Below are 15,718 nucleotides of genomic sequence, written 5' to 3'. Positions count from 1 at the left end.
TGCATTATCAAGGGAATTAATAGCATTAGTACACACTATAATCCAACCAGGAATGAATTAGAATTCTCATTTTGAAATATCATATAGAGGCTGGCTTAGAGATTCCTGGGTGTAGGATATTTTCAATTCACCTGGGAGGCAACATCAAATTCAATGTTTCATATTATTAGGGGATCATGGAGCTGTTTTTAATGCATTTTAGTGATTTTACAAATCTAGTACTGCTGTAGAGTGGCGACTTAAACTAATTGTGAAGAACATTTTGGCGATATTATTTTAAGTCTATTTTGTTTGGACGTACTACTAAAAGTTGTAATAGTGAAGCTTATGAATTAGGCAATTAGCCAAGGAGGCTAGGAACAATCTGGGATGTATTAATATCAGTCAACAATGAGGTTTAACTAATCGAAAACAAACGAGATAGATATGTAATTTAAGAGGGTACTCCAGTGGTTTTAAATTTTATTAACTCTTATATTCCCATTGCTGGATTTTAGCGAGGTCAAATTCACACACTTTAGGAGTTGAATTGGTCATAATAAAACCTGTGCCTATATTTAGTATTAGGGAACAGGCCAGAAAAAAACTGTCTAACGGCTCGAAGGGACCTAACTTAGATGTTTCTGGTTAGTCCTTTTGATAAACTTTAAGAAAATGGCTGTCCAATCTATATTTGGACTGCAAAATTTTGCAAAATAGTTTATTCTGTGAAATGTGGTGGTTGTTATCTGGTGGTGGATGACGGAAAGCAGATGACATGGATGGGGCAACCACAACGGCAAGGAAGATCATGGTGGTTGCCGATCCTGGTCGTGAGTCCGCTGGTGCACTGCAATGGGCTCTTTCCCATGCCGTGCTTGAACATGATGAATTAATACTCCTCCACATCGAAAACTCTGGCTCTTGGCGAAACACATTCACTACCTTCATCAAAAGACCTTCCTCGGGTGCTCATCACACAACGTCGACCTCTATAGAAGGTGGTGGGGGAGATCTTGAATTTCTGGAGCAAATGAAGAAGGCATGTGAAGCTCTACAGCCCAAAATTCCTGTACATATAGAGAGGGTGGATATGGGGGGCAAGGACAAGGCCTCTGCTATTCTCTCGCAAAGCAAGAAGCTCTCCATTGATGTGCTTGTAATAGGCCAGCGACGTAGTATCTCTAATGCAATCTTAGGGTAAGCATATCTAATTGCAGCTCATTCACTTTTCCAAAGAACCGTCTTCATTTACATAAAGGAGTCCGAATAGCTGTTCGCCTTGCAAAATGTCATGTTTCCATGGCAAATAGCTATTCGGCCTCTCGCACATGGAGGCAACTACACGTAACATGGCCATTCAGGTTATGGACAAGCATTATATACATCCATTTTGAATCAACGCATACACTCTGATATGATTTCGGAAACAATTGAGAATTCACCAGCCATGTCATGTCATGTCATCAAGGAATTTACATTAGAAGCAGTTCTTTTTCGAAATAGCACTTGGTGCAAAATTAGAACTTCTGCATGCATGTCGAACCCTCACAAGAGATTACAAGTTCACGTATCACAAGGTCAAAATTCTCAACGAAATCTTGAATTGCAATTCTGGTAGCTTAAAAAACAAAATCCACGTAATAGCAAACGGTCCACTATCGAATTTGGAACTTGTTTCTTCAGTAATGGCCTATGTAAGCATGCAATTGAAGTTAATTGTATCTGTTGCAGGTTCATACCTATGATTTATGAACTTGTTTTAATCAACATGTATTTATTTGAACAGATGTAGACTGAGTGGTCACAATAATAAAGGGACGGAAACAGCAGAGTATTTGATTGAGAACAGTAAATGCACATGTGTTGGAGTCCAAAAGAAAGGGCAGAACGGAGGATATGTTCTTAACACCAAGACGCACAAAAACTTCTGGCTTTTGGCATAGACGACGAATTAACTGAGTCATTCCAGCAACTCACTTTAACTTCTTCAGATCATCATAGTCATTCTCATTCTTCTCTCAAAGCCACGATTTCACCTAGATGTGGTTTGTTCACAGTTGGCCACATTTTTTTGCTGGAGTTGCAGAGGAAATAGCTCAAGTTCATCAGCTAAGCCAAAGTGATCTGAGATTAGTTCCGAGCTTTGGCTAACATTGTTAACTATTGTCTCCATCTCTCGTTCTTTGTTATAAATTTGAATTCTACTCTATGTTTCTCTTTAGTCATGTATATGCATGTTATATTCCTTGATAAGTTTTCGCCAGCACGGTGAAGTGTAAATATGGAGGGTACAAAAGTAAAAACATGCACCCAAGTACCCAACACAAGGTGACAAGGATAGGAGAGACTGAAGAGTATATGCATTTTCCATTTACTACGAGGCAGGAAAAATCCCAGAACAAGTTCTAAACAATTGGTCAATCCCAGGAGTAGAGTCGTAGCCTTCGTACTGGATGAATGATGCACTTATTATTTAGGCTAAATCTACCGTGAGCGAGATCTACTGAAACTAATGGTGCGCGCGTTTTCTAGCCACACATTTGCGAGGGTAGAACCGGAACAAACCGGGTGAACAAGTCAATGCAACAAAAAAGTCACATAAACTAGTATTCCGGGTCAATAAGTTAATCCAACAAAAAAGTAACAAAAAGTACATAACATTCGAGTATGATATATATAGAGATTCCAGTGCTAATATGACATATATAGTGTCATATATGAGATAACATTATCAGTCATATAAAAAGTGAGATAACATTCGAGTAAGACATATATAGTGTCATATCTATCTGTGATTGTTGGTACCGAACGTATAAAACTCTAATTGACATATATTATAAAAAGTGACATAACATTCGAGTATGACATATATAGTGTCATATCTATCAGTGAGTATCTAAAATTATATGACATAACTCCTAGGAGGTCGGAAGATCTAAAATTATTGTGAATATACCTGCTGGTTCCTCCTCGTATGATGAGGACTTGCCTGATTAGTACTAATTACAATAATGAGATTAAGAAACCAATTCTTGATTGTAATGCGTGGGGAGAAAGGGACTATGAACATCTCATTATTCATAGCTACCGAACTATGAACAATTCTACTTTCCGGTATGTTTCTGTATACTGTACGTACTACGAACAATCAATGTTCATAGTCATGAGCTATGAATATTCTTTGTTCATACATACCGGTCGACTATGAACAATGATTGTTCATAGTTAGGTAGCTATGAAGCGATGATTGTTCATAGTTCATAACTATGAACACTCAATGCTATGAACAATGAGTGTTGAGCTATGAACAATGAGTGTTCATACTACAATTGACTATGAACAATGATTGTTCATAGTCGTGAAAGCTATGAACATTCTTTGTTCATACCACAATTGGACTATGAACATAACAGAAGGTTGGAGCGCTTGCAGAGGAATATGTCATATGTTAACATAACATTCTAGTATGACAAATATAGTGTTATATCTATCTGTGATTCTTATGTTATACTACCAAACGAATATATTATAAAAACTGACATAACATTCGAGTATGACATATATAGTGTCACATAACATTTGAGTATGACATATAGTATCATATATATCAGTGATCGTAGAACTTATGACATACTACCAACTGTATAAAACTCATACTAGCATATATTATAAAAAGTAACATAATATTCGAGTATGACATATATCTAATTGTGATTGCTACGCTTATGAGACCCAACGTATAAAACTCTTATTGACATAGCTTATAAAAGTGACATAACATTTGAGTATGACATATAGTCATATATATCAGTGATTGTAGCGCTTATGACATACTACTACCAAACGTATAAAACTCTTATTGACATACTATCCTCTTAAACAATTGTTTTATTGTACCATCCATAAAGTATGATATACTTTCTGTTTATAGAACATGAGTACGATATACTACATCCTATATGACATTTTTTATAACATATATCCATGCTTTTTACAATGCAATACCGGGTAGTAGGTCATTACTCGTGTACTCTATGAAATATTAACTTATGAGTAATACTCGTCACACCCGATGTCTCTCTACACACGACAAATTTATTCCAAAAAAAGTCTTTGCTTTCTCTCTCTCTCCACACCCCATTTTTGTTAATATGACCATTATAACCTTAAATAACTCTCAACTCTCTCCACCCCATTGTAATTCAAACGAGCTCTTCACCGATTTTACTTACTACTCCACTAACACTCCTACCACTCATGCTCTCTGAAATTTCTCCCCTCCCCTCTGTTGTTCTCTTAGGTTAGTCTTGAGTCACCCATAAAATTGTTGTTATTCCCACCAAATTTTCACTTTAAGAATGGACTCATGTGTTTGGAAGCAACGTTCAAGATAAATTCTCCGCCAAAATCAAAATGATAACTTTGATTAGTGTTAAAAGTGACATGGAGTCGGCTTTAACACTATTGCAATCAAATTATTATTCGATGATGAAATTTACAACAATATTGAAATTAGCTATCCCGATATATGACCGAATCATTTACAACAATTGAGGTAATAATGTAATTTGAAAGCTTGTATTTTTATTTATTTTATCAATAACTTAGCAAAAACAATTTTCGTCAATAGTATCTAAGATCAAGGGTTTACGCAGGTCTTAGAAGATCGTCACTCGTTGATCCGATGGTGTTCGGACAGAGTTAGTATATTTGTTGGAGTTGTGGTTGTGATATCAAGGTCCGATAATTAGGGACTTGGGACTTGAAGACCTAGAGTTTTCTTGAGTTGCGAAAGGAGTGGAAAATTTAGACCATCCGTAAAGCCGAAAATATTGAACAAAAACCAAAGAATATAGGCAATCCGGTTTGAAGAAATGTGGTCGCCCATTTGTGTTGAAAGGGGAATTACTTAAACGAAGGTGGATGGATCCGAAAGTGTTATGTGTGGAACTCATAATTATACTATTGGGGAGCATCTTATTGGTCGTGCATTAAATTCGGAAGGTTAAAAGTGAAGAAAAATTGATTGTTCAGATTTGTCTTTGAGTGGTGTTAAACCGCGTGAAATTTTACCCCTCTTGAAATAGAGAGATGACAATAATTTGTCAAACAAAAGCACTTTATACAATTATCGTCACAAGAATCAGTTGGTTCGGTTGAGTGGAAGAAACCAAATGCAAGAATTTCTAAGAAATTTAGAAGAATTTGGGTACACGAGTTTCATAGGGATAATCCAGTAACTGGTGAATGTAGAGATTTGTTGTTTGCACATCCCCAATCAATTCATTTGGCAAAGTGTTTTCCCGAGGTCATTGTCATGGATTGCACGTACAAGACAAATGTCTTCAAGATGCCATTGTTTGAAGTTGTTGGGTTCACATCCACGATGAAGACATTCTGTATTGCTTTTGGGTATTTGGAGATTGAGAAAGAAGGTTCTTACCTATGGGTTTTGAAGAGGTTGCGTGATATTCTGGACTACAAAGCTACTTCTGTAAAGATAATTACGACTGATTGTGAGTTGACACTTATGAATGCGATAGCTATAGTGTTTCCCGGTCGCGACTTCTTGTGTCGAAGTTCACATCGGGGAGGAACATCGAGACAAAGGCCAAAAACATTTGAGAAATTTGTTGAGTATGAACAATTTATGTTTATGTTCGAAACAGTGATAACAACTCGTACTGAAGTTGAGTACTTGGAACACCTACGTTGTTTTAAACTTGAGTACGGAGATCATTATGGTGTTGTGGAATACATAGAAGACCAGTGGCTTTTGAAGTAGAAAGAAAGGTTTGTCTCAACTTGGATAGATCTCCATATGCATTTTGGTACTTCGAGCAGTAACCGAATTGAAATTATGCATTCCTCTTTGAAGAGGCATTTGCGTTCTAGCAATAATGGTAACTACGCGAAACTTTAATTTGATTAATAATCTCGACAAACCAAGTGACGAAATTGAAAGTTCTTTTAATAAGAGCTTGAATCTCCGGGATCATCGTTACAAACAAAACACATATGTGCAACTTAGAGGGTACATTTCTAGAGATGCATTGGATTTGATAGCAAAAGAGCTAATAAGGTCCGTTAGAGTTGGGACGGATGAAATTCGTTGTCGTTGTGTTTACAAAGAGTATGTATGGGCTTCCTTGTGCGCATGAGTTATGTGAAATTGTTCTAATTGGTAGGGGAAGCATCCCCTTATCTTTGATACACCCTAGGTGGAGACAGCTTAGTAGCACTCGATTGATCTTCCTAATGGGTCCTTTGATATTCAGCCCGAGCTTGCACTGCATTGAGGAAAAGAAGTTTGATTAAGCTCTCGGATGAACAAAAGGTTTTGATGCTGAAAAAGTGTGTAGAACTAGGTGATCCAAAGGCAACTTTCAGGCGAGAGCCTGGTCAACACCAATGTGAGGGTAGGCCACGGAATAAAAATTGGTGTGAAGACTTGTAAAGATAAAAGGGACACAAAAGAGAGAGCCTTCACTTTCGAAGTATGCACAAACAGGTTGAGGAACAAATTGTAACTCAAGAAAGCAAGAATAGTAAAGCCAAGAGTTGGTACCATGCAAAAGAAAACCAAGAAGAACTCATATTCAAGTGTTTGTAGATTTACCGAAATTGGGTCTAAATGGGATGATGGGCTACGTGACTTAAATCCATTGATCGAGACTTCATTGTGGATTGGCAAGATGTTGAACCGAATGGACATTGTGGATTTAAAGCAGCGATTGCACGATTCTTAGGGTCTAATGGAGGTGATGCATGGATTCTTGTGAGGGCTCTTATGTTGACAGAGTTGATTTCCCATGAGGCAGATTATACTTCAATGATGGGTGGAGAAGAAGCGAAAAAAGCGATCAAGACAAATCTACGATGTCTGAGTTCCATATCTGATGAACCCCAAAGAATGGTTTGAACTTCCTTCAATGGGATTTTTAGCCGCTAATACTTTTTCGGTGTGTCCTTGTCGTCATTGGAGAGAAAGAATGTATGTCATACTTTCCTTTGTGGACTGCTCTGATCAAACTTCGTGTCCGGATAAGCGGCAATAGGCCACATTGGAGGAGGCACACATTTTGTGAAACTCGTGCTTGAAGATGATAGTCCTATTCCGCCACTTGCTCCAGGGTGGGAGTCATTTGCATGGATAGAAGCTTGGGATTGGGCAACTATAATGGAACCAAGGATCGTGAAGTGGTATAAAAGGGTTCCAAAAGTGTTATGGATTTAGACCTTTAAGTAACTATCCTTGTAATGACGTGAGGGGTTTTGGCTTTAATATCTATTTTGTGTATGTGTATATACTATCATAAATTGCAGAATGTATTAGAATATGTCAGAAATGGTATTAACTAGTTTTTGTTAAGTGCTATGTAAATAGCATTAAAATGCAAGAATATGGTAAGTGCTTTGTCGGTTTAAGGTAGGAACCAAAGGCGATCGAGCTTCGAGCCGGCGGTGAGCTTTATCACTTGTGTTGTGACAAAAGAACACCAGTTGCCTTTCTGACACAAAGTGAACGAGGGACTGATGGGTTCTAGAACAAGCTATCTTAATTCGTAATAAGAATTCAGGATTGGCGAACTAGCAAGGATATTCCTGTCATACAGTAAATGCAAAGAGATTTTTTTTTTTCTCTCTTGTAAACATAAGTCGAGTATGTTTATGATGCTCTCGCAGTACTCTGAATCTGTTTTTTATAGCTAATTTTGGCACTTGTTTGAACTTGCATTAATTTAGTGAATTGGCAATGGAACGAAGCAACCCGAGTCCAATACACATCTTAATCTCTGACAAATGTTTCTTAATCACGTTTTGCACAAACTTTTGTTTTTCAAACATTCTCTTATAACATTTAAAAGTTTGGGATATCATATGTAGCAATGACTTCATGGAGATTACAATTATCATTAAACCCTAACGAAGTGCCACCAATTCCCCATTGTTGACAACTCCTCCCTTTGGAAATTTCATTGCCAACCATCGTGTTGAGGCTTAGAGTAGGTTCATCTCTTTCATTTTGATTTAGTTATGACATTTTTCATGCTTGTCGAGTGAGCGGAGCTGAAACGATCTTGGCGAAAGGGGGTATCGCGGACAAAACCAAGTTGGTTGGTTTCGTCTCGTCCTCAACTTCTCTCATTTTTTCTTAAGCCCCAATACCCTTTCTCCTTCACCCAACTCTCTCTCTCCCCACCGCTCACTCCCCCATCGCCATGCAAGATATACTAGTTGAATGTTCTTAGAATTTGTTGTTCTCTGCCAAAATTTTATGGCCGGGTGAAATATATTTTATACCCCTTATCTTATCTTCACTCTCTTATCTTATCTTCAATGCTACTCTATTGTCCTCCATACTACATAGTGGACTTTAAGTGTTCATACTCCTAGTGGCTCAAAAGCGAGGGGGTATCTCAAATTGACCCATGAACATTCAGGTGTTCATACTCCTAGTGGACTATGAACAATGAATGTTCATACTCTTGTTGGACTATGAACATTCAGGTGTTCATACCATTGAATTATGAACATCGAATGTTCATACTCTTGTTGGACTATGAACAATGAATGTTCATACTCTTTGTCGGACTATGAACAACGAATGTTCATACTCTTGTTGGATGACTTATACATTGTCATTATATAAACTTTCTTTGTTATATAGTGTTGTGCATAACTTATTGATTGTCGATCCATATAATGTCGTGATATAAGCTCATGAGTAGATATGACACTATAAGCATCATACTTATATGTTATGTCACTTCTTACAAAATCGACGGGTCGGTATGTCAAAGTAAGTGACATACTTTCATAAAGGTAAAACTCAATCGTTGACATCTCACGCGCATATGTCGCGATGCTTCCACAATGCCATTTCTAGTTGCATATATTTGGCATAAAGTATGATATACTTTCTGTTTATAAAACTATCCTTAATTCTTATGTACCGGGTAGTAGACCACGTACTCTGTACTCTATGAAATTTTGCATAACATACTATACTATGTATGTTAATTAAAAACATATTTACAATTATTTTTACATAATACATTCGTACCGCGTTGGGTATGTACTTTGTTATGTATGACGGTATGCTATGATATTTTCCATGACATACTATACTATGTATGTTATTTATAATCACATACATCGTTATTTTTACATAGTACCTTCGTAAGGTGTTACTTATGACATACTTTCTTGGCTATGGACTATTCGGATGACATACTATCATCAACATAATGATATAGACAATTATTTGTTTATACTAATTTTTAGTGAAGCGTTTTTAATGACATACTTTACTACGTATGAGCTAGGATTTTTGGTGAACACGGTTTACCTGTCGGTAAAGTTGCAGCAGCTGTTTTTAGTGGGGAAGAAGTTGGGTTAGCATTACAAATAAGGATTGCTGGAACCATCATTATGGTTTGACTAGAAAGATGCCTAAAGAAGGTGATGCAACCGCCGTGCTTAAATATTTTATACAGAAGAGTGCCGAGAATCCCCAGTTTTACTACGCTATTGATCTAGATCAAAATGGGACTGCAGTAAACTTTTTCTGGGTTGATGGGAGGTCTCGAGTGCAGGATGAGTATTTCGGGGATGTTGTCTCTTTTGATACCACATAACGCATCACGAATGCATACTCTATGCCTTTTGCCCCTTTTATCGAGTCAATCAAAGATGCGGTCGATTCAGTTATTTGGTTGCGCTACCGTTACTTGATGAGACGTAAGATACATTCATATGGTTGTTTAAGGCGGCTTGCAGCCATGGGTGGTCGTCGCGCCAACCGCAATCATCACTTACCGGGATAGAGCGATGACCGCAGCCATTGCAAAAGTGTTCCCCGATACTGCGTCATGAATTCATCGTCTTTGGCATATTATGCAGAAATTTCAAGAGAAGTTATCCTTTACTAAAATTAAGACACTGGTAACTGACCTGAATAACACTATTTCTCTCCTCGTATTTTTTTTTTGCTAAAGGGTAATTGTATGTATTAGATAGCAAAGAAAAAACAGTATACATTTTGTGAGGCCCTGGGTAGACCACTCCAACATACATTTCCTAAATTTTTAAGAAATAAATCTGAAATAAGTAGAGTGTTGATTCTCTAACCTATAAACAAAATTGGGTCTATTCTCCCACCATTGCTTCTGGCCTTTTGCTAGGGTCTCTCCTCGTATAAGATTGCTGGTTTTGAAAGAAGACGGTGTATAATAATAAGAGAAGAATGAGGTTGTCCGCAAATCCTTGGTTGACGTAAATGTATAATATCGGGAGAAATGGGTTCCTTGTTATCTCGGTGACATTTTTTCTTTGGTATGCATAATGATTGGGAGGAGTGAATCGATGAATTCTCGTTACGACCAATTAAGAATTTGAGCACTATCTTTGATGGAGTTTGTACATGGTAATGAGAGATCTTTGGCTTTGATTGCTAGGAATGAAAGAGATGCTGATTACCGCACTGAGCATAGTTTACGAATTGTGGCTAAAGATGCTTTCCTCCTTATGCATGCTGCGAAGGTCTATACGATTAATGCATTCAATATATTTAAGGAGCAATTAGAGAAGGCAAAGATGGAGTACAAAATTGATGGGGACGAGATTGTCAACAATGGAACCGGAAGCTACATGGTGAAATTTAGAGACCCGCAGAAGAAGTCCGTTTGGAAAGTGAGTTTCAATAGAGGAACCTTAGAGGGAGACTGTGAATGTAAGTATTTTTAGTTTATGGGGTTACTTTGTGGTCACATGTTAAAGATTTTTCAGCTAATTTAAATCGAAGAGATTCCAAGGCATTTTCTTTTGAAGCGGTGGATGCAAAAGGCACACACGTATAGAGCGGAGTTTCATACTGGATTAGTGGCCGGCCATGAAAACCATGAACTTTTGAGAGTGGCTCATTGTATCAAGGTTGCTTCTCAAGTGGCTTACGATGCGGGGAGTAGTGTTGAGGCTTATTCATATTTTATAGAAAAGATGGATGAAATGGCTAAGCGTGTCTCAACGTTGAATATAGCTTCGAACGAAGGAGATGAAGATAATGAAGTTGAAGAGTCTTTCTTTGATACCTCAGCTCACAGGTTATGATTGTGATATTAATGTTTAATTTGTTATAGGTTTAGTGTTTAATGTTATTTGATTTATTATAATGTTTAATTTGATAAAAAAAAATATATATATAATATATATTTTGACTTCCAAATCTTTATTTCAGATATTGATTTTGAATCCCAACATTTCTCAAACAAAAGGGAGGAAGAAGAAAGCAGAGAGATGGAAATCCCCCAGAGAAATAGCCCTAAACAATCCGGGGAAGAATGTGTAGAAACCGTGGAAAAATAAGACTCGAAATTGTCCAAGAGAAAAATAAGACGTAATTTGTGAAATGTAAGTATTTTTGGTTGCTAGGTTGCTTGGTTTGTAGGTTAATACATAATCTATGATATGTGTTAGAAGGGTGCACATGCTTTGTGCATTTTGGTATTTTTCTGACCCTCTACTTGATATATGAAAGTGATTATCTTTGTGGTTGTTCATACTATTTGGGGTATGAACAATCACTGTTCAAACCCCAATATGAGCTATGAACACTCATTGTTCATATCTTAACATGACCTATGAACACTCATTGTTCATGTGAACAACCATTGATGATGCATTAGCCAATGCATATGTCATTGAACTTGGCATATGTGATGCAGTACAGGTTGCCAATGCATATGTCAATGAACTTGGCATATGTCAATGAACTGGAAAAGTGGGCAACAAAGTCGGAAAGACATGGACGCGGCCATATTTGATCAGCAACGTCAAAATAAGCATAACCCACTGCTTTGCCGTGGGCACCACCCTCTCGGGCCTTAAATCCATCGTTTAGGCATTCAAAATCACGTTTTTGCCGTTTTAGGAAAGTTTTGTTTTTGCTATATCTTTTGATAGGAGAGTCCCTTTTTTTATTTTGGCCTGTGTTAGTTATATTTTGATTAGTAGTTTCTTAATATGTGGTTATCCCAAAACTTTCCATTTTTGAAAATTTTCAAGTTTTGTGGTAATCGTGGTATTTTTCGCCTATATAAAATTTTGGTAGTCTGTATTAGAGTTTTCAGTTTTGGTTTTGAGTTAATCATATTAAGAGTTACCACAATTGGACTATGAACAGTGATATTAAGAGTTAATCATATTATGAGCTATGAACATTCTTTGTTCATATCACAATTGGACTATGAACAATGATTGATCATAGTTCGGAGTGTGACGAGTATTACTCTTATTTATAAGCCCATATAAACTACAGACAATTAAGATCTAACAATTAATTATCCTCTTAATTATCGCTCCATTAATTATTTTTACATAATACATTCGTACCGCGTTGGGTATGTAGATACTATGTATGTTCTTTATAATCACATATAACGTTATGAAACATAGTACCTTCGGAAGGTGTTACTTATGACATACTTTCTTGGATGACTATTCGGATGACATACTATCATGTATGTCAAACAGAATGATATATATACATTTGCATTGTCTATACTAATTTTTAGTGAATTTTAATCACATACTTTACTACGTATAATGCTTTGTGAGTTTTGAGATTTTGCGGCTCCCTTGGAGCCTTGGAGGAATGAATGTTGCACGCGTCAATGAATGGTACGAGTTAGGAAAATTTTCTAGTAGGGTGGAGTCCAATACAATAGCTAACACAATAGCATTTTGGATAGTGATGGATAAATATGATGATCTATTTTGGATGATACTTAGGCACCTAGCTTTTCGGATAAGTGTGTAACTTTAGAACTTATAAATAACTATAAATAATTCCAAAATATAGTATTTGGTTGAATATGGATTTTGTTAGTTGGTTCAAATTTTCGTTTCATATGATTCTTAGGAAATTCGAAGAAAAGAGTGGAATCCGAAAAAGAGAAGCAATGAAATCTCATGTAATGGCATCTAATTTAAGAGAGAGAGAGAGAGAGAGTGAAAAAATGACTTTTTCGTTGTGAGAGAGTTAGATATGACATTTTCTTTCCTTTGTGAGAGAGTTAGAGAAAACTTTTAGATGGTTTCTTTGAGGTCTTTTCAGAGAGAACATAACAATAAGAAGTACCAAATCCAAAATAAATTCTAACTTCATTAAGTCATGAGTATCTCCCAATAATTACATAGTCATAATTACATATTTAGTTTTCCTTTTAAACTACTGGTCCTATATGTGTGAGTTCCTGGATTTCCAACAATCGATTAAATACAACCTATGACTCCCAAACGGACCAGTCATAGTAAATGACTACCGATGATTCCCAAACGACAAATCATCGAAAATAACAACGAACTATATCAATGGAACAATCCAGAACCTCACATATAGTTACAAACAATCGGGTAATCCATACCCACATAACAAAATCCATCTCTTTTTCTCCTTCCTGAAACAAGAGACAACAACCCTTCCCAAAACCTGTTTTTCTCTTTTAAGGAAAGGAAACCATCCCAACTACCCATATTTCACAAAAACTCATTTTCACCCAAAAGCTATCCGTATATTTAGTTTATATCGAGGAAAATACAAATGCAAAACATGAATATCACATATACATGCATGGTTGATAAGCAAACTATCTTTTACCCATTTAAACCAATCAAATCATGCATGAAAATAAGCATGCTATATATTGGTATGTAAGTTCCTACCTTAGCAAGCTCCGTTTCTCTTCAAGTCCCACTTAATCGAATCCACTCGTATTTACTCCTATAACATCATATACATCATATATATATATATATATATATATCGGTTTGTCTAAAGTGCCACTCTAAATCTGCCACTCTTATCTCACACTTCTTCTCAGCCGTCCGATCTCACCTCAAGATCTGATGATCTAATTCACTCAAAAATCATGAAATTTCAAAATTTCAAAGTATTTCAAAAACAAAAAAACGAAAAAATACAAAATTGTTTATCATCTCTCATGGTTTTCTTCTTCTCCACTCCATAAACAAATATTCTGACAAATTGAACCCTTACAAACCCTCGTAAATCCAAAGCACAACTATGGCTGAACAGGTCCGTTTCGACTAATTGTTTATACTATTTTTTTTTTAAAGATTAAATATTAATTTGTTGTTTATTTTGTTGAGTTTAGACGGAGAAGGCGTTTTTGAAGCAGCCGAAGGTGTTTCTTTCTTCAAAGAAATCAGGGAAAGGAAAGAGGCTAGGGAAAGGTGGAAATAGATTCTATAAAAGCATTGGTTTGAATTTCAAAACTCCCAGAGAAGCTATTGAGGGTAAAATCTTAATTTCACTATTCATTATTTTTTTATGAAATGCATTTGCTAGTATTTGAATGGGTTTATGATAAAATTACTATAATGAGCTAGATAATTGATAAGTAAGATAGTAGTGCAAGATTCTAAGACTATCAGATGGTTTAAATAAATCATACGAAGTTCTAGAGGATATGAAGAAAATCTATGTTAAGGAGAGGGAGAGAATAAGAGGAGGAAGGAAAATATAGGACAAACTCGGATGGATGAATTGCTATTGGCATCCTGGCCTTAAATACACACGTTCACTCATTCAGTTAACCATCCATTTATTTCTTCTTCTTCTACTTAACATCTGTGTAAGTCACACATTATTGGCAAATGCAGTCAAACTTTTGTATTTGGGTAGTGGCAGCAACGTTTTGGTTAGTGATTTTGCATTGATTTTGGATAAAGAATATGGCAAGGGAGTATGTAACAACATCCAAATCACTTTTTTAACTTCTTTTTTTCTACTAGAAAGATTTCTTCATACCAGTCACAGCCTTTATAATAAATGGACTTGTTTACTCTTTAAATGTAAAAGGTATCTGCATCTTTCTTTATCTTCTTATTAGCTGACTGTGACTGTTGCAATTATGTAAACTAACTTTTGGTAGATTTTTCTTTAGTTTATTCATTTGTTTGCTACTTTAGAGTATATGGTGCAAAGTGAGTTGATTTGGTTTCATTTGTTGATATTGCAGATTCTCCTTCAGTTCTTCAAGATTCTTAGGATTACTCCCAGCAGTTGTGGCTCTAACTGCTTCGAAGAGATAAAATACTGTAGTGAGAAAATGTACACATGGTTTCATTGTTTTTTATTTCAGACAAAGAAAGATGAAAAGTTGGGGTACAAGATGGATTGAATCCCTTTTCTTGAGGAGAAGGTGAGGAAGATAAGGGAAGCTGGAAAGCTATTGACGAAGGACATAGAGAGGCTATTGTTATCAGAAGAGAACCGATTTGATTTTGTAAATGAGGTAGCAGCTGAGGCTAAAGAGTATATGGATAACAACCGGGACGAATATGGAAGCAAGAAAGCAATCCTGCATGTTCTTAGTAACCGTGTAAATGATGTGGGGTTCAGTCGTCCAGAGGCCTACATGGATCCCGATCCATACAAGCCTGGCCCTAGTTATCTACGAGAGGAACATATATAATCATACTGATTAGATTCATCAACTACAATCACTCTTCACCAATTCTATATGTTCCTTGGATGTAATATTGAAAATAATTGGCTGGCTGTCACTTGTATGATTTTCAACTTGCAATGTTGTATCCTAATACAAGTGCTTCTATCAGTTCAATGTTGTTTGTCAATTCCTTATTTACATTATTCTCATACTATATAGTTTCTAGTGTCTACCAAGTGGCGACAATTATGTCAAAAGGA

The 15,718-nt window shown here is 36.3% G+C and overlaps 1 protein-coding gene and 1 long non-coding RNA gene across 2 annotated transcripts; both read left to right on the top strand.

Annotated features, from left to right (window-relative positions):
* Window positions 1-660: 660 nt before the first annotated feature.
* Window positions 661-2,248, top strand: LOC147506303 (uncharacterized). Its single transcript, XM_086604231.1, has 2 exons — window positions 661-1,179; window positions 1,769-2,248. The coding sequence occupies exons 1-2, from the start codon at window positions 758-760 to the stop codon at window positions 1,923-1,925; spliced, it is 579 nt and encodes a 192-aa protein (XP_086460357.1). The 5' UTR covers window positions 661-757; the 3' UTR covers window positions 1,926-2,248.
* Window positions 2,249-13,938: 11,690 nt separating this feature from the next.
* Window positions 13,939-15,626, top strand: LOC147506302 (uncharacterized). The gene is made up of 3 exons (XR_015220788.1): window positions 13,939-14,080; window positions 14,160-14,301; window positions 15,027-15,626. It is a non-coding gene; the product is annotated as an uncharacterized LOC147506302 (long non-coding RNA).
* Window positions 15,627-15,718: the final 92 nt, after the last annotated feature.

Source organism: Coptis chinensis, chromosome 4 (assembly GCF_015680905.1).
Source record: "Coptis chinensis isolate HL-2020 chromosome 4, ASM1568090v1, whole genome shotgun sequence".
Taxonomy (NCBI): domain Eukaryota; kingdom Viridiplantae; phylum Streptophyta; class Magnoliopsida; order Ranunculales; family Ranunculaceae; genus Coptis; species Coptis chinensis.
The sequence above is the reverse complement of the archived record's forward strand: the minus strand, read 5'-3'. Positions and strand labels throughout refer to the sequence as shown.